Here is a 27,821-nt window from a genome sequence, read left to right on the forward strand (position 1 = left end):
GTCATTACTTACAGAAGGTAAGGAGAGAGTTTGAACCCCACAATCAGACTTCTTTTAGTTGCTTAACACAGATACTGAACAACCCCAGAAACTATGGCAGGACTTTTCTATCTTCTGCTTTATTCTAATCAGTCTGAGGTTTGGGGTTGGGTTTTGATTTGGGGTTGTTTTTTTTTTTTTTTTTTTTTTTTTTTTGGGGGGGGGGGTGTCCTTTCACTGATTTAACAGTTTGCCTGCCTGATTTTTACTGGATTGGACTGTTGTGATAAATAAAAATAGCTCCGTTTCAGACTATCAATCCCTTAATCAAACCATTACTCAGTACTGTGTGTTATGGATCCACAGATGCACCCTCAGAGAGTGACATTCTAGCTTTGCAGTGCACAAATGATAGCTTGAGTCATACGTAAATTAACACATAAGACTACACAGCCAATTTAGGTTGAAACCGACCCTGGGAGGTTGCTTAGTCCCTGATGACTAGCAGGAAACAGATGTGTTTCTCCAGGCTTCTGGGGCGTTTTGAGTGACACTGTGCAAGTAGGCAGTTCTTTTCTTCCAGTCTTTGTTAAGAAATACCTCAAAAATCTGCTGTAGAGATCAAACGGGGCCATCTCGCTAACTCGCTAATAAAACAGCTTGCTGTTGGGTCTGCCCCTTGCGTTGAGGAGCCACACGCCGCGGCCAACGCCCAGGGCGCTGGAGGGCCCTGCAATCGCTGAGGCGACGCGTACGCACGGCCTTGCCGGCCGCCGCGGGCACGCGGTGACGCTAAGCGGGACGGATTTTCATCTAAACTTATTTCTTTGTGCAGCACCGGCCACTTCCACGACTGCAGCGACAAGACAATGCGCCGCGACGGCAGTACGAAACACTTCCGGGACAGTACAACAAGAACAAGATGGCGGCGGCGGGCGGCAGCCCTCTCCACCCCTCCTGTCTCCTTCCCGCCCGTTCGCCGGCGTTCCCGACACGCACCGCACTCTCCCTCGCGGCCGCTCGCTCTCCCTATTGGTGAGAGGTGGCCGCCGCGCGCCGCGGCTGCGCCCGGCTCCGATCCCCCCTCAAGAGTCGCCGCGCTCCGGCGGCGCGATGGCGCTGGAGGCGCGGAGGATGGAGGGCGACGTGGAGGACGGCGAGCTCTCCGACTCGGACTCCGACATGCCCGGCGCCGGCTCCCCCGGGCACCCGCAGCAGGTGAGGAAGGGGACGGGCAGGCGGCGAGGCCCGGGCTTCAGCCGGAGCCGCGCCACCCCTGGCGGCGGGCCGCGGAAGGCCCAGCCGGGGGAGGGCCGCAGGGGCCCTGCCGCCGCCGCCGGCCGTGGTGGCCCGCGCCCGGCTAGCGAGCGGGAGGCGCTGGACGGGCCCGCTGGGGAGGGGGGAGGGCTGAGCCGGGGCGGCGGTACGGCCCGGGCGGGTGGGCTAGGGGGCCCTTCCCCCGGAGTGACTGCTTACCCCGTACCCGGGGCCCGGGAACCGGCTCGTTCCTCCGGTGCCCGTTCATTTGGGAAAACCGCATGCCGTCGGGGGCGGCGGGGGGGGGGGGCTTTTGTTGTTGCTGGGCGCTGGGTTTGGTGAGCAAAGGAGAGTGCTCACCGGTACCGCTGGTCGCTTCGGGAACAATGCAAACGAGCGGTTGTAAAAACCTATGAAAGTAATAAGTGGCGATTACTGCTTTCACTTGACGTTACAACTCTTTTGTGCCCGTGAATTGCTGAAGAGATGTTATTTTTTTTTCCCCTGTGTCTCATGCTGTTTTCATGTTAGAGTGTGTTACGAAGTTTACGAGGAATTTATGGTGGTGTGCGGGCAGGAAAAGATTTCAAAATAAGATAAATCAGCGTATGACACTGTATGTGTAAGGATTTTGGGGTTTTTTTTGTTATTTTGATTATTTGCAATATAGTTCTGGGATGTGTAAGAAAATAAATTATTACAGACGGGGGGGAGTTAATTTATGGAGTTGTTAGTGTTTTGCATTATAGAATACCTTTTAAGTTAAACGTTTGTATTTCATAACATGATAAAATAACTCAAAGACTTCTGTTTTGTGTTTGCTAATAGAAGGAAGAAGAAATGGTGCCGTAATGTTAGTGAAAGCAGCAAGCTTAAAGAAAGAATTTTTATTTCGCCTGAAACTGAAGGAGTAGGTCTTATTTTTAAAGATCACAGGATAGCATATAACTTCATGATAGTAAATTAGTTAGGGAAAAACTGGATTTATGAGTAAGGAAAATGCTTAGTGCAGATTAGCACAGACAGCATGGCCAAAAGTTTCCAGCAATAGGGAATAAGAATTCTGGATTATGTTACCCATGGTGCTTTTGCAGGTTATGCAGTTTTGAGCAGGTGTGGCTTTCGTATTTTAGTTTATCTGTCAGGTGTATGGGGAAACAGCATTTCTTGAATATTTTTATAGCAGTGGGATTTTTTTGTGCAAAGTATGTTGAAACCTTTAGGGGTTTTGTCATAATTAATAAGAAGCCGTAATGAGTCTGGTGTGTCTTGTTGGTTTAAAGGAAGAAAACTCCAGTTCTTCTGGAAGGTACTACTGCCCCCAGCTGGTCATGTGCTCTCCTGATTGAACCAGAATCACAATACACTATTAGCTTTTCAAAGTCTGAGCAGCATCCAAGTTTTGTGGGTTTGGGTTTGGGTTTTTGGTCAATTTTTCATCTCGAGCATCTGGGAAAGCTATTGTGGTCGCATATCACTAGTCTTGACCCCTTTCAGACTCTGTAGAGAAATACTGATTTATATGCTGTTAAAAAAAACTTCTGGTAAGTTGCCATGGTGGTGGTTTGGGTTTTTTTTCTTTAGTCTTTCATAAAACTGCTATGCATGTTCTGTCTTTGTCCAATTTGGGAATTTTAATAGCTTTTCCAGTCTTGTAATAATTTTAATTTCATTCAAGAAAGATTACATTAAGTAGATCAGCAACTCCTGACATGTTATCTATAGCAGCCATACTCTCTTTCATACACAAACATTCAAAATACAGAAGTTTCACAGGATGCTTCTGTCAGCCGTAGTCCAAAAGATGCTTGTAGAGGACAGCCCAAACAGTCATGAGTTGGAATTAAGTTCACTAGCTAACCAAATCTTTGGTTTGACTTGATAGCTCTTTTAATTTACAGTTAAATTAATGGACGTTTACTTTTTCATTTCAGAAATCACTTGATGGCAATGATTCAGGTAGACCATTCCAGAGCAGCATTTCATCATGTGCACCAAGTGTTCCTTATCGGACAACCAAAAGCGTAGATTCAAGTGACGAAAGCTTTTCTGAATCTGATGATGACAGCTGTCTGTGGAAACGAAAACGACAGAAATGTTTCAACTTTCCTCCTGTTAAATCCGAGCCTTTTCAGCTTAGCCAGAGCCACCAAAAACAAACTGCTCTAGGTGGCAAGAAGGTCAACAACATTTGGGGTGTGGTGCTCCAGGAGCAGAATCAGGATGCGGTGGCTACTGAACTTGGGATTCTAGGCATGGATGGTAGTATTGACAGAAGCAGGCAGTCTGAGACTTACAATTATTTATTGGCTAAAAAGCTGATGAAGGAAGCTCAGCAAAAGGAGGCAGAGACTTTAGATAAAGAACTGGATGAATACATGCATGATGACAAGAAAACATTGCCAGCAGAAGATGACAATGGGCAAGGCTTTCCCAAGCGGAAGAGGCCTGTAAAAGATAGACTGGGTGAAAGACAAGAAATGAAATATAAAGGAAGGTATGAGATAACAGAAGAAGATTCAGAGGAAAAAGTGGCAGATGAAATTGCTTATCGGTGAGTTTAATAACAGTATATCTTCACTTCCTTAAGTATTGGTAAACTGTTGATGGAAAAGAAGAGGCGAGGAAAAGCTTTCTTACTGCTAAATATGTAAGATGTCATACCAGATTACAAAAAGCATGAGTGCCTTGTGTGTATTTCCAAAATCCTGGGATTAAAATGCAGCATTATGTATGGCTGGTATCTTGTAGCAGCATCCAGTAATACTGTCTAATTTTTTTTTTTTTTTTTTTTTTTTTTTTTTCCAAAAGATCCCCCAAAATGGTTTGTTATTTGAGAACAATGGCAAGGAAAAATATTGTTTCTCATGATACAGATTTAGTAGTGTCTTTTTTAGGAAATAGTTGGCAGACAGATTTGTTTCCTTAACCAAGTTGCTGCACAGTTGCCTTTGAGCTGGCACTGGCAGCACTGGACTGATGGTGTAAGGGAGGGCACGACTGCAGTCATTCTCACTTAGATTGACTTAAATTGCCACAGTCGTTTTTCAGTAGTACAAGGGAAGAAAATGATCTGAAACAGAGAACAAGAGTTAAAAGATTTAATGATTGTGAGCTTGATGTTTAAATAAAACCTGGGTTTATTGATCATTGTTGATTTCTTATGTGTGATACTTAGTATTGCCAGATGTTGGCAATAATTAGACAAAAATTAATGCTGTTATCAGTTCTCGGTAGCTTCTTACTTATGAATTTGAAAACTTTGAGCATGTCTCTTGTAATAAACTTTACTTTGTTATATTGAGCTTCATCAAAATAGAGCAAAAGCCTCTTTTTTCTGATTGTTTATAGTAGTAGTGGTGCTGAACTGCATCAGCAGGATTGAGGTTATACATATCACAGCACTGTTGTTCGATCTGTGCTGTGCTATCAGTGCCTGGATTCATAACCTTTTGTTGTGCTGGCCCACACAGTGAACTGAAATCAAAGAGTTTTTCTGACCATCTTGTGCCATTTTTTGCCTTTTGCCTCACTCAGTTCATGGTGCAGTGCACAGCTGCTTGTTAAAGCATGTATACAGGAGGATTGTGCAGGGCCAGAATGAACACTTGGTGGGGATTTGACTGTTTAAGCTGCCACTGCTAGTAATAGAAGGTCTATTTAACCAGCTCTCTAAGGAATGCTGGTAATCTTAAAGGTCTCTGCATGTTTGAGAAACATTACATTCTCTTCCAATAATTCACAATTTAGAGCTCAATCCTATAAATATTTTAAGAAAGCATTTGCCTTCTGGTGCTTTATCATTCATTGAACTCAGTGAGGTTAAACACAAAGTATAAAGTTAAGCAGGTTGGGTAATCCTTTTCTTGATTAGGACAATCGTCACTAAAATGTGAGTTTTAACATTTAATTTCAGGTAACTTCAGTCATACAACTGAAGCAGCTGAAGCTAGCCTGGTTGTTCTAAGTACTTGTTCACATCTGTGGTCAAACACCTTCTGTTATGCAGTCATTGTAACAAATGCAACTTTATAGCACAGTAGTGTCACTTGAAGCAATTGGGCTAGACAGCAATTTTCAAGAAATTTTGGTAATGGTGGTGGTCTGCTGATCTGAAAAGTGTAAAACTACTGAGGTGTAGTGCTTGGGACTGTGCTTAATGAGAAGCTTCGACATTAAAAAATGAGAATTTAGCAGATGAACTCTTGCTCTGGACAGGTGGTATTGATTTTGGGGCTTACGATGTGGGAGTATGTACTTTGGCACAGCGAATTGATGCTATATAAGCCTCTCTCCATGCAGACTGACAATGAAAATTTCTGTATGAGGACATTGTTGCTAACAAAAGAATATAGTTTAACTCAGGAATATTGCACATTTTTTTCTTGTTTGCATTTTATAGGTTATCATAGATTAGTCAACAGACTGATTTTATTTTTATTATGTAGGTTTGTCTGAATGACACATGATATAGGGGAACTTTTAAACTTACTATTGTCTCTGGTTAATGGTTGATTTAACTGTAAAAGGTGCTGTAATTTTAACTGTTAAATGCACAGCAGAGTTTTATACTTTAATTTCAGAGATTTATACAGGCCTTTGCAGTTTCTTATTTGGTTTAGTCTTCTACACACCAACAGAAGAAAAATAATTACTCAATGCATTTTCATTGAAACAAATTTTGAAAACGCAAGCTTCAGAAAAAAATTAGCCCTCAGAAGCTGAGTGTTTTGAAATCTGATTCAAGAAGCCATTGAAATATGTTTAAATGTATGGACTCTTTAATTTTAGCACAGTTTTATGTCCCACAGAATGAATTATTCATTATGGAAGTTCCATGGTCAATTTTACTCAAGAAATTACACTGACAATAAATGTGCTTTTTTTTTTTTTTTTCCCTCCTCCCAGGCTTTGTGAGCCGAAGAAGGATTTAATTGCCCGAGTAGTGAAAATAATTGGGAAGAGAAAAGCTATCGAACTGCTTATGGAAACAGCTGAAGTGGAACAAAATGGTGGACTGTTCATAGTGGTAAGGAAAATGTGATATTGTGGGTTTGCAGGGGCGGGGGGGGCACATACAACTTTTTACTTGTAGAATATTTATGTAGTACTATTGCACAGCTTTCATGTTGGACAGGTTCTCTCAGAGTTTCATGGCCTTCCAACCTGCATAATAAATACTAATGTAACCTTCCAGCAGGATTTGAGTAAACAATGAGATGAATGAACCTGGAAATTGCTCAACTTTTTGTACTGAGATTAGTATCTGATTTGCAGTGATAACATCTTATCTGTTACTTTGCCTCCATTGGGATCTTTCCCTGACAGACTTAAGAGTGAAGGATTCTGAAGCTTGAATAAAAGCTTATAATGTTAGGATCCAGGTGAAGCCCTGGCATGTTGCTTCACTAAGTCAGGTGGATGTTTGACAGCACTGACCTATCTACCGGGTTAATCAGCATGCCATCAGAGATCAACATTCTCAGTAGTGAGCATTTCTAATGTCACATTTGAAGAGTTAACTTTCAAAAGGGAATCTGTTAGCTTTATTAGAGAACCATTGGCTTGTGTATCAGTAGAGCAAAACTGAGTACTGATTTCTGTTACAAATCGTGGTAAAAATCCTATACTTGATGGTTAGGTTATCAGTTTCTTGGTATGTTTTTGTTTCTATTAAATAATGAGCCTCAGTGCAAAAGTTCAGAAGGAAAAAAGTAGGAGGGAAGTAGTAAGTACTTTCAGGCATTTGTTTATAATTTACATCTTTTTTAAGTTCCATCACTGGAAGTAGAGAGGAGAGAAAAGAAACAAACGAACAACCCAGAACAAAGAAAAAAAAATACCACCACCCCTGCCGACAGGACACAGCTCCTGGTGGCACAGGTTCCTTTGGCTGCAGATCAGAGTATGGTATTTGAGAGGCAGATCATACTGTTTTTCCTGGGATTTTGTGCTGATAGGATGATAGAAGTATGTGGTGTCTGCTGTTTCAAGAACATACTTAAAAATTGACCTTCTCTGTTCTTAGAACTTTTGTATTGTATTTTACTTTGTTATTTAGTAGAAAAGTATCACATTTAATACAATGCCAGAGCACTGGAGTAACAGTTCATGTACTGTGAATGGTAACTGAATAATAGTGTGATGATTAGTGCTTCTAATTTACAGTGGTTTCAAAGCGGAGTCCATTCATGATTCAGCATGGCACATTGCACTGCTGCTGTTACACTGAAAACTGTTGAAGCATGGAAATAATACGTTGTGGGGAGAAACTTTAAAGTACATGTTGTGTTTCATATGCCTTAGGCAGAAATGCAATATCCTGCAGATATGCACATAGGTTGTAGAATTGCTGAGCAAAATTGAAAAAAAACTGAGACCTACATAATTTTATGGAGTTCACTTTTGACATTTTACTGGACTTATGTCTTTGGGATGTTCTGAATATTTAACCTAGTATATACGTTATTGCCAATAGTTGTGAGAGTAGGTAGAATAGTATTTGCGTTTTGTTTCTTCTCTACCAAAATCAGATTTAATATGTAGTTGAACAGTTTGGTATTGTGTTCTAAAGCAAATTTTTTGTACCTTCATAGTTTACCTGTCCAAATGTAGCAAGGTGGTTGTTGACCTTCTCATGACTAGTTCAATCACAAATAAAACATAGCCAGGGTTGTTTTTATGTAATACCTAACACAGCAGAACTTAAATTTTTTTTATTCTGTCTCACTACAAAGCATTGTCTTAGATGCTATTTTTATGTCAACACTTACGTATTATAATTTACTCTTTCCTATTAAGAACGGCACTAGGAGAAGAACACCAGGGGGCGTTTATTTAAACCTGCTGAAGAACACGCCTAGCATCAAAGAAGAACAAATCAAGGTAAACTTGTCAACAGTGCAAATGATTGTCCAAAGTAAATTTTGGTTTTTTTCTACTAGAAATCTTATGATTGAATCTCTCTTATAACTTCTAGTAAAGTTTAACTCTATATTCCAACTTCACATTCAAAATAAAAAAAAAAAAAAAACAACAACAAAAAAATTAATTGCCATTCACACTGTGCAGAGAGAACACCTTTTATGTATTGCCAATCACAAAAACCTGTTGAGGATGATGAGACTGTAGAGTCTGAAGAGATAAACATTGGATTTTCCTTAATTTGTATATACCTTACAGCAATGTTATCTGCAGTTGGATTTCTGCCTTTGGAGTTCTGCATCATTGTGCATGGATTGAATGGTGTTCTCTTAATAGAATATTTTTGTTCTATACAGCTCCAGTTGTAGCACCAGGCAGTGTTTCCCATTAAGTCAGATACTGGTCTGAACCTAGTCTGAATTGCTCCCTGGTCTCACCTGTGGTGCTCACCAAATCAGTTTTGTCAGCTTGTAAATATTACTGCCTTTCCTTTTAGGGTATGAAATAGACTGAGATGGTATTTTCTTCATTCAGTTAAAACAACTTGGGTTTTTTCATGGTGTTTGCCACTTTAATAAAGTTATTATTAAAAGAATGACTCGTTAATTTGCGTGTAGGTGGCCACAGCTCACTCTGTAAATCATCCTAGCATCGTGTACTGGGAATTGAGAAACAAATCAACATAAACTGTGATTGTCTGGTTTATGTTTAAAAAAAACAAAACCAAAAAACAACCGTTCATAGCTTACAGTGGTCACAAAAAGTTGTAAGTTTGATCACTTTACCCCATGACAAAAAAAAATAATTTGCATTTCTACCCCTCTTGCATCCCCTTGTAACTGTGTGTCTCAAGTGCTTAATGAGGCAGCAGTTTTCACTCAATGAACTTGATTGATGGTAAGAGACATCATTTGTCATACAAACCTGTGGGAAAAGTATGTATAATCCTGTCATCATATATAACTCTCACAGATTTGCATATCCTTAGCACTTGACTGGCAGCTTTTGGGGAGAAAAAAAGCATTAATGTTTCCTGTATGCGTTTTATGTTTTTTAAAAAATAAGGGAGAGAAAGGCATGTAGTAGCATTTAGCTCTGCTACATGATATTCTACCCCTTGAAATATGGAGGAAACTTGTAACAGTCGTATTTTGCCATAGAGAAGATGTTAATGGGGCTCACAAATGTTTGACAGTGAAGATCATGAGACCTGGACTCAAATTTCAATTCTGGAGGAAAAGTTTTCTGAAGTTGTCATAGAACCTTTGGTCGTATTTTCTCTACAGGTCCCTCTATGGCAGCATGACCCTGTGGTCTATCACCCATTCCTTCCAGTTTTTTATCATCAGCAAACTTGAATTGAAAACTTAGTGATACATACTTACATACAGTTTGAGATAGCTGAGAAATTATGTAATAAAATTATTAATGGGGCATTTTCCTTAAGTGCAGTCTATCCTCCTACTGTCAATAATGTGTATATTAGTTAAATATTATTGAATGGTATTTGTAATAAAAAAATTTTTTACTTCTTTGTATTTTCTTTAGGAAACACTAGTAAAATGAATATGCCAAACTTTTTTTTGTTTTCTTTCAAGGAAATATTCTATCTGGAAAACCAAAAAGAGTATGAAAACAAAAAAGCAGCTAAAAAGAGGAGAATACAAGTTCTAGGGAAGAAGATGAAAAAAGCCATTAAAGGGCTTAACCTGCAAGAATATGATGATGCATCTCGTGAGACTTTTGCTAGCGACACAAATGAGGCTCTGGCTTCCCTGGATGATCTACAGGAGGGTCATCATGAAGCAAAGATGGAACCTGAAGATGTTATTGAAATTGATAACACTCATGATTTGGAGATCTTCTAGTTACTAATGTTCTTGATAAGAAAGTCACTATAAAACATATCAAATGAGCCTTTCTTATAATGCCATGGCTTTCTTGTTTTCATAAGCTGCAGAAACAGGAGGTATTTCATGCTGAAGAACATGATGTAATTCTTAGCTAAATTTAACAGCATGAAAGTTGTTAATTGTCCTATTATTTGTTTGCTGAGTCCTCCAAAGCTGTTAAGATTTCTCTAGATAACAGCACTGCATCACCAAGTTCCTTAGGAACTTCTTTTAGCCACATGTTAGGTTTAGGAATTAAGGCTATGTTTTAACCAAATACATCATATTTAATTTGCTGAAACTAACATAATCATCAAATGAGCAATGCTTCTCATTACAGTTGAACAGAAAAACAGTATAAAGTTAGTCTTGATATAAAGGATTGTGTGTTCTTAATATGGCAGTGTGTTGACAAGAATAGCAGTGTTTACAGGATTAAGACCTGTAAAAACAGATTGGTTTGTGGAATAATTTTAATAGCCAATGACCTTTGAATAACAATCTTGTAAATAAGCACTGTTGAGCAATGTATGTTTTAAATTTCTGCAGCAGTTTAATCCTTTGTATTATAATAGTGGCTTGAGCTTCTTACCTGTTCTGTCTAAACTTTTTCCATGATTAGACACACACACAACTTACACAGTCTTTTTGTTTGAAAACAAATATAACTGCTTTCTAAGTAGTGAGATTTTAGTAATCTGTGTTCCCCTCAAGGGTCTGTAGACTCTACATGCAAGTATGAACCCTTTACCTTGCAATTCTCGCTTCCATGCTTCTTCTCATGTGTGCATTAGGACAAAGTAATGTGCAGCTTGCAGAAGTTCTGAAGTTTTTCTATGCTGACTCTTAAGAAAACAATAGTATGCAAAAGGTGATTTTTTTACTTGATGCAGAAGACTGTTGTGTAGTTTTTAAGTTCAACTGAAGACAACTTTTATGTTGAACGTTGTTTTTAATATAACTGAAGAACATGTGTGACACTGGTATTTATGATGTCTAAAATACTTGTCACTAATAAGTTGTGTTTTCTGTGACTAGACTCTTGTTTTCCAGTATAATATATTTCTGAAATATTAATGAATGAATTCACTTTCAAACCCAACAACAAACTTCTGCACGTAAATTTTGTTCACCCGGAGTCCTTGGATTTCAGAAGCAAAGCATATCACTAAAACACATTAATGAATTTATAACATCGAACAATTCAGTACTGTCAAGAGCTGGTATTTAAAGGACTACAATATTTGAAGAAAGAGTTCTTAAACCTATAGCACATTCTATTATATGTTTTACTAAATTTAATTAGAGTTTTGACTTTGCATTTTTCTGTTTGTGTGCTAGAGCTCCCTATTTTTAAGAAGTTACTCATTAGATGTGAAGCACACCTTTTCAGGTAGTAGTTGCTCTTGCTGAAATAACAAAAGGTTTTGATTTGTTCATTAACTTTCCTAACAAACCTGTGATGATCAGAGTACTAAACTGATAATTCGTGTAAGCAAAACAGAATTTTGTACTATTTAATTAGTTTGGGACTGTACCATTTGATCCTAGTTTGGAGAACTGCTTGGGAATGTCTAAACAATTTTCTGGATAGAATCAGCAAATTTTGATGGTAGTTTAATTTTTTCATTGTGATGTAATTTGCTGCTGATAAGCACTGTGTATTTTTTAAATCTTGGTATTTTTAATGTTGATTTCCCAGGTAAGGGGTACTGAAGCAATGTGTAAAGTCTTCTCTTTAACAAAAGGAAGATGAAACTGACTGCCCATTGCTTCCTTCCCATGTCTGACTAACTGGCCTTTGCTTATCTTCCATTTTTTCTCTCTTTTCCATTTTCTTTGGAACAGAGTCCATTCAAAGGGAAGCTTGTTCAAAATGATGAGCAACTAGCTTCATTCCTATTACACCAGCGATTTCTTTTTCTTTACCTTTGGCATCAAGAAGATTGCATTAAGCAGCACCAGTTTTTGTGTAGCACTGTAGTGGCTGCAGTTGACCTTTGGTTTATTAGTGGAGTCGCGGGGCTGATCCTCCTCTCTCTGCAGCCTGGCACAGGCCCCTGCCCTCTTCTGTCGGATATGTTTGCTTGTGCTGGTGGGTGGTGGTAGTGGCCCGGCAGCGGCCACATCGTGAGTCCGTGTGTGACAGTCTGTGTCAGCAAGCCTTGGGTTGAGCATGGGCAGAGCTGGAGCTGAGGAGCCCAGGGCTTTGGAGTCTGGTGCTGCAGCCACCACAGTTTCCAAAGGGACTGATGCAGTTGTACAAGGGTGAGAAAGAACAGGCTGTGACATTCCTTTGTATTGCTATAGATCGGTCTCTTTTCTCCATATCTGACAGGTTGCTGGAAGGTGTTGAGAGGGATGCAGTGGTGGTCATTTTCATCTTCCTCATCAAAGAGCTTTTCATTCCTCCCTCTGTATTTTCTTCCCCCCAAACTACTGCAAGAGTAGGAAGCATAGGTAAGGGTAGAGGTTTCCTCTCAACTCCCACATACTCAACTTGTTTAGTCTATCCTGAGCTGATACATGCAGAGATAGCAGCTCTGCGGTGCTGGTTAGTGGACTGTGGCTTGACTGAACTGGATTGTGTGGTCTGTGTTTTGTCTAGGAACAGATACGCCTGGCTGTTGAGAGTTTTAGTAGCTGATGTTTTACAGATAAAAATGCAAATGTAAGAGTTGGGTTTTGTGTTCCTAAGGTTCTCTGATCGGCAGATGTGATTGAGGCATCATGTTTACTGCAAATGTAGACTGCATACTGCCAGGACAAATCTCCCCTCCATCGCTTAAGCTATAGCAGGGTATTAAGCCATCTCTGTCTTGCCTGAAGCAGACAGTGAAGATGAGGGAAATGTGCTCTGGTTTGAAAACACAAAGCTTGTTTGTAACCAAAGACATTTTTCTTCCTTGTATCCCAAATTCAAATAAGAAAACAATACTTTCTGATATCACAGGAAAAAATTTATTAATGATTCGGTTTTATAGTGGATCATGAAATCATCACTTTAAGTGTAATTACAGTATTACAGGTTCTTCTTCCCCTTCCAAGTAGATGATCTCATCAAAATGTTTTTATGTCCTCTAGGCTTATTAACTGCTACTTGCCAACATTCTCAAGCAAGCATGGAATGACCTGGTGCTTACTGTGATGCTTTGACAAGAAGATATGAAGAATAATTTGATTTTAAAGGTAGTGATAGTGAGATCAGAAAGTGTTTTTGTACTGTATGCAGCTTAATAGTTGTCCCATATTCCCAAGGTGCTGCTGGGTGTCTGGAGCAACTTGTATTGAATCCATTTCCAAAGGTCAAGCCGGACAGCAATGCTTTGCTATTCTCTGTGTACCATCTTCATAATGCTAGCAGGACATTTTATCCTGAACCTTATTACTGTCTAAAACATGTCTAAATCTTTTACTGTTTTTCTTTGTTTTGCTCATAATTTAAAAAAAAACAAACCCAAACCTGTGACTCCTTTGTTATGTTATGAGAAATGGCTAGAGACAGATAGTTGGCACATGTGGGGTTATTCATTCTACAGATAGGTTTGTTAAGGACTGTATGGTTTCTGAAAGACCTACGAGGAGCCAAAGAGGGAGAGGAGGGAGAAGACAGCAATAACAAGGTATAAAGGTGATAGGAAAAGTGAAGTAAAAAGATACGACTACATTTATTATGACACTTGCTGTTATGGAGAAGTTGAATTCCTTGTATTTTGTCAGAGTAGAGGTGTGGAGGGGTAGAGTAAGTAATAAAGGAAACTGAGTTTTTCAAAAGCATTTTTTTTCAATCTCATAAAACTTCGCTATGGTAACCCTCATTACTTTTCCCCCTTAACTTATGCCATCCTCTGCTGCTGCAGTTTTGACATGGAAGAGTCTGCCAGAGGCATTTTTTTTAAAGTTCAGTTTATTTCAATGTATGGAGGAGAATTGTATTCATGACTCCAGTGAATATGGGCTTGGTACCCCACTCCTGTGACTAATTCTTACTGGTCAGCAGCAGGTCAAAGATACAAGTCTATTTCTGAACTACTGTGGTACTTAAGTGATTCTGGGAATATCCAGTCTTAGAGCCTTTTCCATCATAGTTTAAGGGATTCAAGAACGTGGCAGAGACAATGATTGCAATTTCCTAGGACCACCTCTAAGATTCAGGAGGCAGCTGGAGAGCGTGTTGCACAGTGACAACCTTTGCAGCAGCTGTGACCTCTTGATGATTTAGACCTACTGCATCCTATCTCATTTGTGACCTGTCAGGCTATACAAAGTTCTTGCAGAACAAAGCTTCCCAAAATTTAGTAAGGACGTATTTGAAGCCTTCTCATCTCCATATCTGCAGTACTGATAGATGCCACTTTTTCAGAGCTGTGGAAGAGGAAGGAACACTCAACTGTGATAGATTTAATATGGCCCAGCCAAATACATTTCTAGAATCACAAACATCCAGACCTAAATACTGACAAAAATGAAAAACATATATCTGTACTTGTAACAGGAGACTCTACACACAAGTTACATATTCTAGATACTGCCTTTTAGGTAACTTTGGGATTTTTTTTTTTTTTTTTCCTTGAGCAGAGAGATTCATTTTTCAGTTATTTAAAAATAACTGAAATCTTTCTTATCCTGAAAAATTTTCCCAAAAAGAATTTTTTTCCCCTTGAAAGATCATTTTGTGACTCAGTACATCAGCGTTCCTGTTTAAAACATCCTTCTTTTGAAAGGTATTCTCATTTTTCCCCAGAAGTCACACTTTTTTAATTTGCCTCCTGAATTTTTCATTTGTTCTATCAGGTTTTTTTCAAATGATAGTACAGCTATTTACAGTAATTATATTTGTTGTGTAGTTACTACTGACGAATTTCGCACTGACAGCCTTCAACCACTGGAATGTCTTTATTAGACATGCAGAACTTCCTGAAATATATACTGGGGCTCTGGAAGACTGTTCTTGGGCACTAGGAAGGACTTTGCCGTGGAGAAGAAAGAAAATGCCTCCAAGAAAAAATAGATGTCTTGGGAAATGTTAATTGCTGATATCCTCATGCATTCCCATGTTTCCAGATACTGGGCAACTATGATTACTCTTGCATGCCGGAAACTCATGACCTCCTTTTTCCTCTTATAAACAAGCTGCAACAGTGTAGTATGTAGTGTTTAAATGGCACGCAACATTGCACCAAACTCTTGTGTGGGCTATTTTGTGTACAGAGAAAAGTCAAAAAACCCTGTCTTAATATTGATCTGCTGTCCTTGATAAAGAATATGAGAACCCAAAATATTTTGGACTCAAGATTTTGGTGGAAAAGCAGAATGTCCATGTAGATGTACAGGAGATAGGTAGCAGCCCAATTGACATCTCATTCTTTTTAAGTCCTGATGGCTTTCTTCTATTCCTCCTACATCTTCTGGAAGTGACCCTATTCATTTTTCTTTTGTCCTTCTGGAGATATTATGACCCACCTTACCTTTTTTTTTTTTTTTTTTAACTTGTTTAAGCAGTTCTATTTCTCTGCCTAACTGATACATAAATAAAATACTCTTAACTCCTCTGTAGCAGGGATAAATTATTCCCAAGCCTACTACAGTGAACTAAGATTTTCTGAAGGAAGACTTTCTGATCTAAAGTCCCTGACACCTTTTAAAAGAAAATGAGACAAATGCAGAAGGATTATTGTGGGCCATCAGGGAAAGTGTGCTGAAGATCTAAGTGAAGAATAAGCTGAAGTAAATGAAGGTATAAAATAAATAAGCTCCACAAATTACTACAGTTGGTTCCAGCCATCCAAATGTTTTCCCTCTAGAGCTGTCAGCCCAAGCCAGATGCATATATCTAAGAAGAGGTGTCATTCAGTTTTGTCTTGTGATTCTCTTGCCAACTCCTCATTGTGTAAATACCAAATTGTCAAGCTGGATAGTGGTGAGTGGGAAATATAAAGAAAAAAAATCTTTAATTTTGAAAGGGTTTGAGTATTTTATAAGTTTTCCAGAAAGTGTTTTTAATATCCTGGATACCTGTTGACTTTTGCCTTATGTGATACAAGTAAGTTTGTCTATTGTAACATTTATTGTTACACTTTATTATTGTCTTTTAAAACATGATATACTAAAGCTTTATTTTAGGTCACTCTCTTGAAAAATATGTTTTATCCCAAGTTACTGTATCTTCATATTCTGTTTTGTAGCATACTGACTCTTAAATCCAATGAACAGAAGCTGGCTTCAAAGCTGTAGGTACTTATTAATTGCCATGAAATACAAAATACAAAATTATCACGAAAACAAATGAGAAGGGCTTTGAAGAATTCTGTATAATTACTATCTGTTTAGTTTTGTGTACATAGAAATACTGATCTCCAAATACCAATTGTTATTTTTCCTCAAATGGTCTCAAATCCAGACAAGTTGCATTTATATTTACTTAGGAAAATATATAGAATATATATAGCACCCTGTTGTTTCTCCCTGCAGAACTTCTGTCACAGTGGATAAAAATCTATGGTTGATACAATCTTCTCTTCTACAGAAGGCAATAAAAATGATCTAATGCATCATTACTATTAATGCTAAGTGAGTCTGTTTCCCTGCTCTGAAAATATGTAACATTCTCTTCTTTTTTTATTTGGTTTTGATTTTTAATGCTAATACTTCGAGCTATTTTCTGTGAACTGCTTGATTTCTTACATTATCCAGGTTTTCCCCAATGAAAGGCAATCAAGATTAGTTTCTATGGAAAAACATTACAGTACCTCTCAAAAGACTGATGCTTCAGTAAAGTAATTTGTTAATTTTAACAAAATCTTTGGAGGTAAATTGAACTTTTTATGTGATCGGGTTGTCATTTTGCAATAAATTATTGATTGTATAGTGCTCTATTTTAGTGTTTTCAGTTTGGGATGACTACGTCTATAGAAATCAGAATGCATACATGTGGAAGGAGAATAGTAGTGTCACATTCCCTTTTTTTTTAGGATTACTTATAACTATTATTTTGTCAAAATACTTATAACTGGAAGTATGAGAATACTAAGTTCCATTGTGTGAAATTTCCCGCAGAAATTGTCTGACAGTGTGTGGTACCACGATTTAACACCTCGCTGACTTTCCTCTGAGGATTACAAAATGAAGATATTCATGGGTTCCTTTGATTTCTGATGCAGTTGCAGGCTTTTATGCTCCTAGTTTAGCCAAAAGAGTACAAAGCAGATGAATACCTAAGCACTACAGCTGTAAAGCTGTAATCATTTTTGCACTTTTCAGAATGATTGAATGAAAAGAAGAGGGTGCCAGGCAAGCAGGAAAACAGAGGCCTTTAGGATTCCCTATGCTTTATAGTCAGGTAACTGAATAAATTATTTTTTCTTGCGTTACTCTCCCTGCCCTGGCAGTCTACGTCTGCTCTCAAGAATTTTCTGTGCTCAACAGCTAGCTCTGGCAGTATTAACACCCCCATGAGTTTCCTGTAGAGAGTTAAAAAGCATGGACAGGACAAGCACCATGACAAGTAGCCTGGCCTCTTGGCAAACAATTTCTATCCTCCCTCTCTTTCTTCCTCACTGGTGTAGTTTTTATAATTTTTTAGAGCAGCCCCCAGGCATGTGAATACGCAGCAGAAAAATGATTTTGCATGTAGAAGGGAGACATGAGCCTGCTGCAATTTTCTCTGTAAAGCAGCTACATAGAGAACAGAGGAGTGTGTATACAAGACAAGCTTTGAAGTAATTCTAACACTGAGTTCAAATTCATAATTATGTGAGTTCAACACATGAGATTAAATCAGGCAAGAAAGGGATTGTTCCTGTAATTAATAAATCACTCAGCTGATACCTAAGAAATCATTTTCCCCACCCAAGAAATTTCTAAGAGTGAAATAAAACTCCAGAAAGCCCTTTAAAAAGTAACAAATAGAATACAATAGACTAGAATAGAATAGTTCCATTTGGAAGGGACTTACGATGACCATCTAGTCTGACTGCCTCACCACTCCAGGGCTGACCCAAAGTCAAAGCCTGTTATTAAGCACATTGTCCAAATGCTTCTTTTTAAGGCACTGACAGGCATGGGGCATTGACCACCTCTCTAGGAAGCCTGTTCCAGTGCTTGACCACCCTCTCGGTAAAGAAATGCTTCCTAACGTCAAGTCTGAACCTCCCCTGATGAAGCTTTGAACCATTCCCCGCGCGTCCTGTCGCTGGATCCCAGGGAGAAGAGATCAGCAGCTCCCTCTCCTCTTCCCCTCCCCAGGAAGCTGTAGAGAGCAACGAGGTCACCCCTCAGCCGCCTCCTCTCCCAACTAGACAAGCCCAGCGTCCTTAGCTGTTCCGCATAGGACATTCCTTCCAGCCTTTCCAGCAGCTTTGTTGCCTTCCTCTGGAAGCGCCCGAGGACCTTCACATCCTTCATAAACTGTGGGGCCCAGAACGGGATACAGAACGGCACACCATAAATACTCCGTTGGCCTTTCTGGAGCTTTTGGGAGCTGCCAGTTCTGTCTAGGGAATCTTAAGCCTTCGAGCTGTGAACAGGAACTCATACTAGTGCTAAACCACCTCTGTAAAATTACTTGATATGAAGAATATATTTGAAATATTTTATTTTTATGAGGAAATCAGTTTAAATGGGCAAAGGCAGAAATTCTTCCTTCAAGATGTAATTACATGCAATTTCAACATGGCCACGTATTCACCATGCTGCAGAAGCTCATAAAAATGACTTAAATATATGCATATGCCTTGACCTTTCAGATCAATATAAAGTGGTTAGTTGTTAACAGTTCAAAACACAATACTTTCAGGCTTTTATTTTAGAATACCATGCAGTATCATTTAATGAACCTTTTTCAAAAGCCTGTAAATGAGAGTTTACTAGAGAGTATGTGCAAGTGTCCCGAGAAAGACGTTCATTGCTGTGTATGTACCAGGTCATACTGCAGGAAACAAGGCTGCACTACTGCTTTCATTTATTTATCAGGTTTTGATCTTGCACTTAGCAGAAAAGAGAGAAAACATTTGCAGTGAAACAAAATTAGATTAATAAACAATCGTTTACTACTATGCTTTCTCTTCTTGTTCAGAAGAATTTTAGAATTAAAAATGTTGTTGGCATTTGTGAAGTTTTACTGAGGCTGTTTGAGAAAGCTGGTTTCAGAAAAAGTTGGGTTTGTTACGGTTTTTTTTCCATAACCCGGTGATTAACCCTCCTTATCTGCGGAGTTGTGTTGGGAGGAATAATTTTCTCTGAAAGATTTCACTACTTCTGGGGGGAGGGGAAGTGGACTTCAAGAGCAATATGTAAGAAAACATCACCTGTGTGAAATATATTCACCTGATTCGTGTCAATATAAAACAATGCTAGGGCCACATGGTGAAATGTGACCTTCTCTGCATATGTAATCTTTAAGCGTTTTGCTTGATCTTGTATAACCGTAGGCCTAAGGGAAGTAGGAGGGTATGTATATAGTTCTTGCTTCCTGCAAAAGCCATACAGCAGTAGGAAATTACAAAAGTTGGAAACGAAATAAAATCAGACATCAAGTAGAAACCGGAAAATACTTTACACGGTCTCTCTGAAGTAGTGGAATCCTATAGTTGCAAAAGAATTTGCAAAGGTTTAAAGAAAAGGGGCGGATTGATATAGAGAACGAACTGCTTATTGCTTAATGATTGTCTCTCTGTAACTTTACATACCAAGGACTGGTGTTTGTCAAGGATTAAGCCTGTCAGAGACTGGTACTTGGGAATGATGAGCAAGAAGGAACCATGAGTGATCACAAAACTTAATTAAATGTTTGATGAATTTACGATCTTGTTAAGAAGGCACAAGTAGAGGCCTTGCTTGAATAGATAGGGCCGGAAAAGATAAGAACTCCTGCCTTTGTTCCTGTCCTTGTAGATAATTTAGCTTAAACTAGCCATATGGTTCTGTACCACTAATGAGAACTTAGATAATAAGAGCACTAACAAGCACTGATGTATCAAAACATGTAAAGGACCATACTGCGCAGAATCACCTGAGGAGGGTCAAATAGCGGACAAGTGAGGAAGACTATGGAAGGCCACTAGAGGACTCCTGAAGACCACCAGAGACCTTCAATGCGCCTGCATAAAGGACATTTGCATAAGCTAATAGCTTCCCGGAAAACTAATGAATATGTATAACATTTCTCAGAAATCTAGTGAATATGTATGTAGAACCTGTACTTAACCTGCACAATTAGACCCGAAGGTGTGCGCCTTGGTAGAGCAGAGACTCCTGGTGCAGCCAGCGCTGTTTGCTTGCCTCTATTCGTTTAATAAATTGTAGACTTTAATTAGAATCCTGTTTTGGACATGATCATTTTTCACAACCTGTATGTTACCTTAGCCACTTGTATGGCTGTTCCTGTACTCCTGCATACTTTTTTACTTTCTCCAGAATGTTGCTATTTATGCAGCATTGCGACTGGCCATCATTCCTATAACCAAGTGTTTTCTCCAGTTGACTCTAAAGGCAATCAGCCTTCACTTGCAGAATTCAGATCCTTGGGGCATCTTTAAAATGTTTCAAATCAATCAGAGCAATAGTTTCTACCTTGTTTATTTTAGAGTATTTTGGAGAGAGAAGTAGACGTTCAAGGACATGGAGCTCAGCCTCACCTGGAAGAGAGCTGACTCCCCCTTGCTGGAGAAGAGGAAAATGGGTCACAGGGCTAAGAGTATTTAAAAGCTGCCAGAGGTCGTTCAGGAGACCTGGGAGAAATTGGTTGTATTTTGTTAAACTGAAAAGAGATACAGGAAAGAGTTAGGTTCAGTGACTCTGGAGTTTCAGGTTGAAGATGTGGGAATGAGACCAAAGTGAGCATCTGCATCCAGGAAGGAAATCCTCTCCAGATGCCAGATAAAGTCTCTGAATCAAGAATGTGAGGCAGCTAGGAGGAAATCTGGATCTGATGTGTGCTGGGAGGCCAAGCTTCCCCAGAGGAAGAGTAATTGAGGAAACATCACTCTGTTGTCTAAAATCTGTTAAGGAGGTGTTAGCAGCAGAACCTGGAGCCAAACTCAGTAAGCCCTGTTATAAAGTGACGCTGGGGGCTCACTGAAATCTGAGTAGGGGCACTCACGCTTGGCTCAGCATCGACAGGAAAAAAAAAAAATATATAGCCAAACGTAATTTAAAAAAATGCTGACAAAGTGTGTCATCTTTCCCCTCCTCTAAGTCTCACTCCTGCCCCAAGCATTTCCTAGCAAAGGACAGGCATGGAAACAGCTTTTTCCTGAAAGGAGCTGTTTGTGTGGTTAAGGTTCTGCCGGAGACCAACAATAATCCTATTTACTTTTAAAAATAAGAATAATAATAAAAAAGGTAAAACATTAATATTGCTTCGTGATTCCAAGCCAGTTCTTTGAAAGCAGTTTTATGGTGTTTGGCTGTAGAGCTGTATTTTTTAACCTTTAAAGCTTAATCAGGTAATTATGCAAGAATTACCAGGGAAGGGGGAAGGAATAATGAGTTTTCTGTCCTAAAGAATGCAGATGGTGCTTTCAAGTTTAAAGATTTAAAAAAAAAAAAAGGAGGGGGGGGGTAACAATTCATTAGATTTTTAAGGTATCTGTGTTTAAGGTAGTCCCTTTCTGATGCTTGGCAGTTGATTCAAAGTGAAGCATGAATTTTATCCCGCACGCTGAATAAAAAAAAAAATTACTTCCTTATTACCCCTTGGTTGTTACTGTACACCATATTTCTCTAGTGTAATATTCTTAGATACTGGTATACAGAGGAGGAGGTGGTGTTTTGCAGTGGCATATTTAGTGGAAATCACAGGCAAGAAAATTAAGCTACATCCTGAGAAGTAAGGCAGGGGAGAAAGCAGCAGATTTTGTGGCTTTAGGTCTCTAGTCCAGAAATTGGAGAAGATATCTTACAAGTTCACTATTGTCTAGTTGTATGCATATTTTCAGAACTAAGTCATCTCTGCAAGATGTTGAGGCGATTTTTGGCACAAGGCCTGAAAGAATTATTCAGATGTCTTTGAATTTTTTGAACGTGTTGAGCAACTATTTGAGCCTTCAAGAAGGTTGGAAGAAGAACTGATTCTTAGAGTTTACAAATATAGTTCTAGAAAGGCATAAGAGTTTTGTTTTGCAGCCATCTTATCAATATCTCAGCAATTACCTTGTTTGTATTACACTACTTTCTTTATAAGGAAAGAAAGTTCCTATTTCCTATAGGAACTACGTTATCTTTTAAAAAGGGTTTGTTATCAAAAACTGTTTTTCCTCAGGCTCACAGGCTACTACAAAGCATAGCACCTTTTATTCACGAGGTAAGATTTCTGTCTACTAATTCTAAAATGTTATTTTATCAGTAAGACTATTAACTCAAGTTCTTTTTCAGTACTCTTGTCCTCTTTGCAGCTTTTAACATTGTTTGCCATTTCAATAATGCTTCAAGAGAAATATACAGTATTTTCTTTTGCAAATGGGTGCAGAATCAATTAAGAGCCTTTTATAAAATCCTGTCCTCTGCTGAGCAGAGCAGATCCCATTAAAGTTGGAGTGGATGAGCAGTCATTTATCCCTGGATGGAATTTGGCCCTTTGTGAGATGCCATTTGGAATTAATACCCAAATCTCTTAAACCATGAGGAACTAAGCTTTAGGATTCCAAAAATTCTTCATGTGGAAGGCAGCCAATGATGAGTGCAAAACAATTTTACAATGATCCAAGTAAAAATATTGCCCAGAAGAAAATTGACAGAGTACCTGAAACTTAGGAAGGTGTGACTGAAAAACACTGATTATCTCCTTGTCGTACTTAGAGAAATTTCTAAAGGTAATGTAATTCTAAGTGTAATTTTTAGTGGTGATGTTACCTCAAGCCTTCAAAAAAAACAAGTAAGAAGGCGGTGATAGCTTAAAGAAAAAAACCGCTAAAACATGAGAAGTGTGATATGCTTGCTATTCAAGGACTGTTTAGATTATGTGTACTTAAGGTAAAGCTTATCTAGTTTAAGATTCTGCTTACAATAGAGGATGCTTAAGGAGTGTTTGGATAATAGTCAAGGCACCAGATAACAGACATTTCAGAGTCACAGACTTGCTAATTAAGGACATACATCCTCCTTCGGCACTGAGAAACGAGGGGTTGGCAAGAAAAACAAAGACCCTGGTGTCCTCAGACGAGGCATGACCACGAAAGGACAAAAGGAGTAGGGGTATTCTTCCCCAAACAACCACCAAAAATCACCAGAAACCCCCGCGCAGGCGTAGAAGACTCTGGGATGATTGCTCAAGTGAACAACACATCATGCTTGCTCCACATAATGAATATGCAATAGTTAGGCGGAACATATGTATTAGATAGGCGTGGTGTTTTAACTGCAGTGTATAAGTATGGACCGAAAACCTCAGTAGGTGTGCTCGATTTGTGGAAATCTTCCACCTTGCACCCTGCACAGAATAAATCAATGTCTCCTCTCCAAACGTACTTTGTGTGTTTCAGGAGTTACTTTCTGATCAGGTACCAGTCAAGCAGGAAACACTGTTGTGGTACATATAGGGCTTTTACATGCCACTAAGAACCACATGTACGCTCTGTGTACTCAGTGCAAAAATGAAACTGATTTGCAGAAATTAGTGCAAATGGTGCCTACACATTTGGGACTGCTAAAGTCCAAATTCCCAATGAGACACACACACCGATCGTGATAGTCATAAATTCAGTCTTACTTGACAGAAAACAAAATACAGGAGCATGAATCTACAAGCATACATACAGGACTCCTTGAAAACAGTTGCTGGTAAAAAAATTGATTCCCATTACTGAACAAACAATCCTATCCTTAATTTAGCAGCTGAGGGGAGTGGTGGATGGCTGCTTCTCCTGGGAATAAAGTGGAGGTTCCAGAGAGCCATTACCTTGGAAATCCCACCCAGAGCAGGAACATGAAGAGCTAACAGCTCTTCCTAGCTCTCTCCAAGTACTGGGAGTTGTCCACAGAGGAGACTGTATTGAACACGCCTGGAAGCAGATCTGCATGACGATGCCTTTCCCTCCCATACCCACCGCAGATATTGTGATCCCTGAGTTGGCATGGGAGAGTGTCCAGTTGATTCAGAAATGTACGAGTTTGACTGCTGACCAAGCTCTTTCACTCTTCTTTCTTGCTAACAGCTCCTGCCCAACTATGTATGGCTGCACAAACCTTACTGTTTAATCCCTGTGGCTTTGGATCTGACCTTCTGCTTCAGCCAGCATGGCTCAGAGTCAAGCCAATTGCCTGGACCCAAGCTGGGAGCTCTGCCTTACAGCAGGATCAGGCCCTGGGAGAAGGACATACGTGTGCATAGGAGGATCAGATTTGTACTGTTGATTCTTGGTTTATTTCATCTTAATGCTTGTTCATGCTGGTGTAGTGAGCTGATTTTTTTGAGAACTCGCTTGCTGGATACTAAAGGCAAGAACAAAACATGATTTCGGTCACTGAAGCCAAATGGAAATAAACGATTCTTAATTTTCTGTAGTTAACTTTAGGCAGTATTGCGTCATTTAGTGTGGATGTCAATAAAGGGAAAACTTCAAGAAGGGTTATTTTATGAGCGTCATTATTCTGTGAAAGGCAGTTATTAACAAAAATTATAGGGACAGATCACTCTTGCTGAAGTACAGAGGATCTGTACAATAAAGCTCTGCATCCTAGTATGGGTCCTTCTTTCTGAATAATCTGTCCTGTACATACCAATGCAAACAAAGAAGTGCATGTGGTTCTAGGAAGGTTCATCAGGAGGACGTTGCTGGTAAGAGACTCCTTATGCCCTCTTACTTTCTGCTGGCACACAAAAAAAGACTGTTTTTAATGATGTTACTGGTAATTTCAAAGGTAGGAACCTGCTAGTAATTGCTGCACCTAGTTCAAGTTCTACTTCTATGCCCTTTCAATGCATGAAGTAATTCTTAGCTTATAGTGAATTCTTGACCAGAAAGGTGTATTACCTATGTACACCTCAATACTAACTTTCTCAGCCAACAAAAATTGATATATTGTCATATACAGTAGTAGCTATTTATTACAATACATTTTTTGATGTATGACTCTTTGTATGCATGTGGTGATAGATGTACACAGGGGTTCAGTGACTGCTAAAATCTACCAGCAATCCACTGGCTCACAGTTATGATTTCAGAGTGAGAAGGCCTACATGGCCCCTGCTCCTGTGCTTCTGGGAAGATTGCCTCTTACCTCTGCTTCAGTACATGTAATGAAATTAATTGCAAACGGCTTCATACCCTGGTGAGGCACACCACCTCGACACTATTTAGAACCCACAACTCTGTGAATTAAAGGGTTTTCTGGAGTGCTGAGTTTGGCTTTGTTGTGTCAGCAACAGCTCTCCTGCGCTCCAAGTCCTCTGCTCAGGGACGTGTGCAGTCTTCACCGTTCAGACCTCTACATGCAGCTTAGCTGAGTGATGCAAGATACGCAGTCTTATGCGTCACTCTTCCACCAGCCCTCATCCAGAGGTTTAGAATCTGCATGCAGTTTGAGGTTTTTATTAGTATATAGCTCTGCCTATTAATTACCACTATGAGCCAGGTGAAATTAAACAATACTTCAAGTACTGGCAGAGCCTGCTTAGTAGAATCAACATTTGACTTTAAGAAAAATGAATAATCAAATAGTAAAATTTAGGAATATTTGTATCTGCGTTGCTTTCAGGAATTAAGCAGCAGCATGCCAAAATTAAATACAGCCATAGTAAAAAAATAAGAACCTCTTAAATTTGCAGAGCTTCTATATAGAAGTTCTTCTATACTCACTTGCAGTTACAGTGTGGTATTCATAGAGTCCCAGAACTAGAAACTTAGTAGCCAGAAAACATGCTGCAACTTCCTTCTGAAGTTTTAGTGAATCTTTTATTTTGTTCTCAAAAGATTTTTTTTTAAATGGCTACTTAAGTGGTCATATAGTTTTCTTGGCATCCATAATCCTTTCCGCTTCATAACTGAGGGCTACAAATAGCTGGGCTGTGAAAAGACACTGTTAGAACAGCTTTGAAGACTGCAATTTTTTCCTCTGCCAAGCAAGACTGGGGACAATTTGACAGATATAGCTAAAGCAACAGATAAAAATGGAAGCGGTAATCACTATCAACTTCAGGAGTCTGAAGCAAGGCTCCCTTTTCCTGAATTTTCAGAAATATAAAAAACAAATTGAATTTCCATTAGAGAGAGTACACTATCAGACAATATCACACAGCTCAGAAATTATGTTTATTTTGGATTCTGCTAGCTGCAATTATGACAATGCAAGAAATTATAACTGGCAGAAGAATACTATTGCTGTTGTTGGATATATGTTTATGCATATATCTCGAAATGCTACATTTATCTCCCTCAATATCAGATCAGAAATACACAGTACTTCTCTGCACTTCCATGTATGCTAAAAAATATAGGACTTAAGAGGAAATACTGAAAACTGTGTTTCCTAGCATATTTTAAATATGTGATTATCTGAGTGTAAGACAGTTTTAACATCACAATTTGTTGTCCTATGATTTGCAATATTTTTTTAGACTTTTGCCTGATACCAAGTTTTAATAGTCAGTCAAAGGAACTAACTCTCAGACTTACTTTTTTCTGGCCTTGTATGTGAAATGAACACTGATTTTTTTTCCATATTTTAATTATAATACTATTGCAGATTATAATAGTAATTAAATTGAGATTGTATCAATACTCTAATTACACAAACACTAATAAAGCAAATCCAAAAACGTTTCTGGGGTAAGATTGTGATGTAAAAATGCAACCTCTTTGTTATCCTGTTGGTCGGCCAGATTCTGCTGCTGTTGAATATACTGGCTTCAACTGAAGAAAAAAACGTGTTCTGGGGAAGAAAGACCTTACTATCTGATTTTATTTTCAGTGAATATCAAGTTTTTGTGTTGGATTTTTTTCCTTTGTATCGGGTTTGCATGGCAAGGTGTTGCTAGCAGAGGGGGCAATATGGATAGCATATATAATAAGCTGCTAGAAGCTTCCCCTATGTCTGATGGAGCCAATGCCAGCTGGCTCCAAGACGGACCCGCTGCTGGGCCAAGGCTGAGCCCATCAGCGATGGATAACATATTTAAGAAGGGTAAAAAAAGTTGCTGTGGCACAGAAACTGCAGCCGGAGAGAGGAGTGAGAACATGTAAGAGAAACAAACCTGCAGACAGTGAGGTCAGTGAAGAAGGAGGGGGAGGAGGTGCTCCAGGTGCCGGAGCAGAGATTCCCCCGCAGCCCGTGGGGAAGACCATGGTGAGGCAGGCTGTCCCCCTGCAGCCCGTGGAGGTCCACGGTGGAGCAGATCTCCACCTGCAGCCCGTGGAGGACCCCACGCCGGAGCAGGTGGGTGCCCGAAGGAGGCTGTGACCCCGTGGGAAGCCCAGACTGGAGCAGGGGCCTGGCAGGACCTGCAGACCCATGGACAGAGGAGCCCATGCTAGAGCAGGTTTGCTGGCAGGACTTGTGACCCCGCAGGGGACCCACACTGGAGCAGTTCATGAAGGGCTGCAGTCCATGGGAAGGACTCACATTGGAGAAGTTCGTGGAGGGCTGTCTCCTTTGGGAGAGACCCTGCGCTGGCGCAGAGGAAGAGTGAGGAGTCCTCCCCCAGAGGAGGGAGGAGCGGCAGAGACAAGGTGTGATGAACCGACCGACCGCAACCCCCGTTCCCCGTCCTCCTGTGCCACTGCGGGGGAGGAGGTAGAGAAAACTGGGAGTGAAGTTGAGCCCAGGAAGGACGGC

The 27,821-nt window shown here is 39.6% G+C and overlaps 1 protein-coding gene and 1 long non-coding RNA gene across 2 annotated transcripts; one reads left to right on the top strand and one right to left on the bottom strand.

Annotated features, from left to right (window-relative positions):
• Window positions 1-1,009: 1,009 nt before the first annotated feature.
• Window positions 1,010-16,917, top strand: PHAX (phosphorylated adaptor for RNA export). The gene is made up of 5 exons (XM_030004325.2): window positions 1,010-1,197; window positions 3,171-3,790; window positions 6,145-6,265; window positions 8,038-8,121; window positions 9,759-16,917. Exons 1-5 carry the CDS (start codon window positions 1,093-1,095, stop codon window positions 10,026-10,028), a joined length of 1,200 nt encoding a protein of 399 aa, XP_029860185.1. The 5' UTR covers window positions 1,010-1,092; the 3' UTR covers window positions 10,029-16,917.
• LOC115336780 lies at window positions 6,571-27,802 on the bottom strand. Its single transcript, XR_003921910.2, has 3 exons — window positions 27,548-27,802; window positions 25,534-25,538; window positions 6,571-6,582 (listed from the first exon to the last, which is right to left on the bottom strand). It is a non-coding gene; the product is annotated as an uncharacterized LOC115336780 (long non-coding RNA).
• Window positions 27,803-27,821: the final 19 nt, after the last annotated feature.

This window comes from Aquila chrysaetos, chromosome Z (genome assembly GCF_900496995.4).
Source record: "Aquila chrysaetos chrysaetos chromosome Z, bAquChr1.4, whole genome shotgun sequence".
NCBI lineage: Eukaryota > Metazoa > Chordata > Aves > Accipitriformes > Accipitridae > Aquila > Aquila chrysaetos.

Coding starts and splice junctions, on each gene's coding strand:
- PHAX (XM_030004325.2), top strand. CDS start 1,093: ATGGCGCTGGAGGCGCGGAGGATGGAGGGCGACGTGGAGGACGGCGAG. Junction 6,266..8,037: donor ATGGTGGACTGTTCATAGTG/GTAAGGAAAATG, acceptor TTTCCTATTAAG/AACGGCACTAGGAGAAGAAC. Junction 8,122..9,758: donor TCAAAGAAGAACAAATCAAG/GTAAACTTGTCA, acceptor TTTTCTTTCAAG/GAAATATTCTATCTGGAAAA.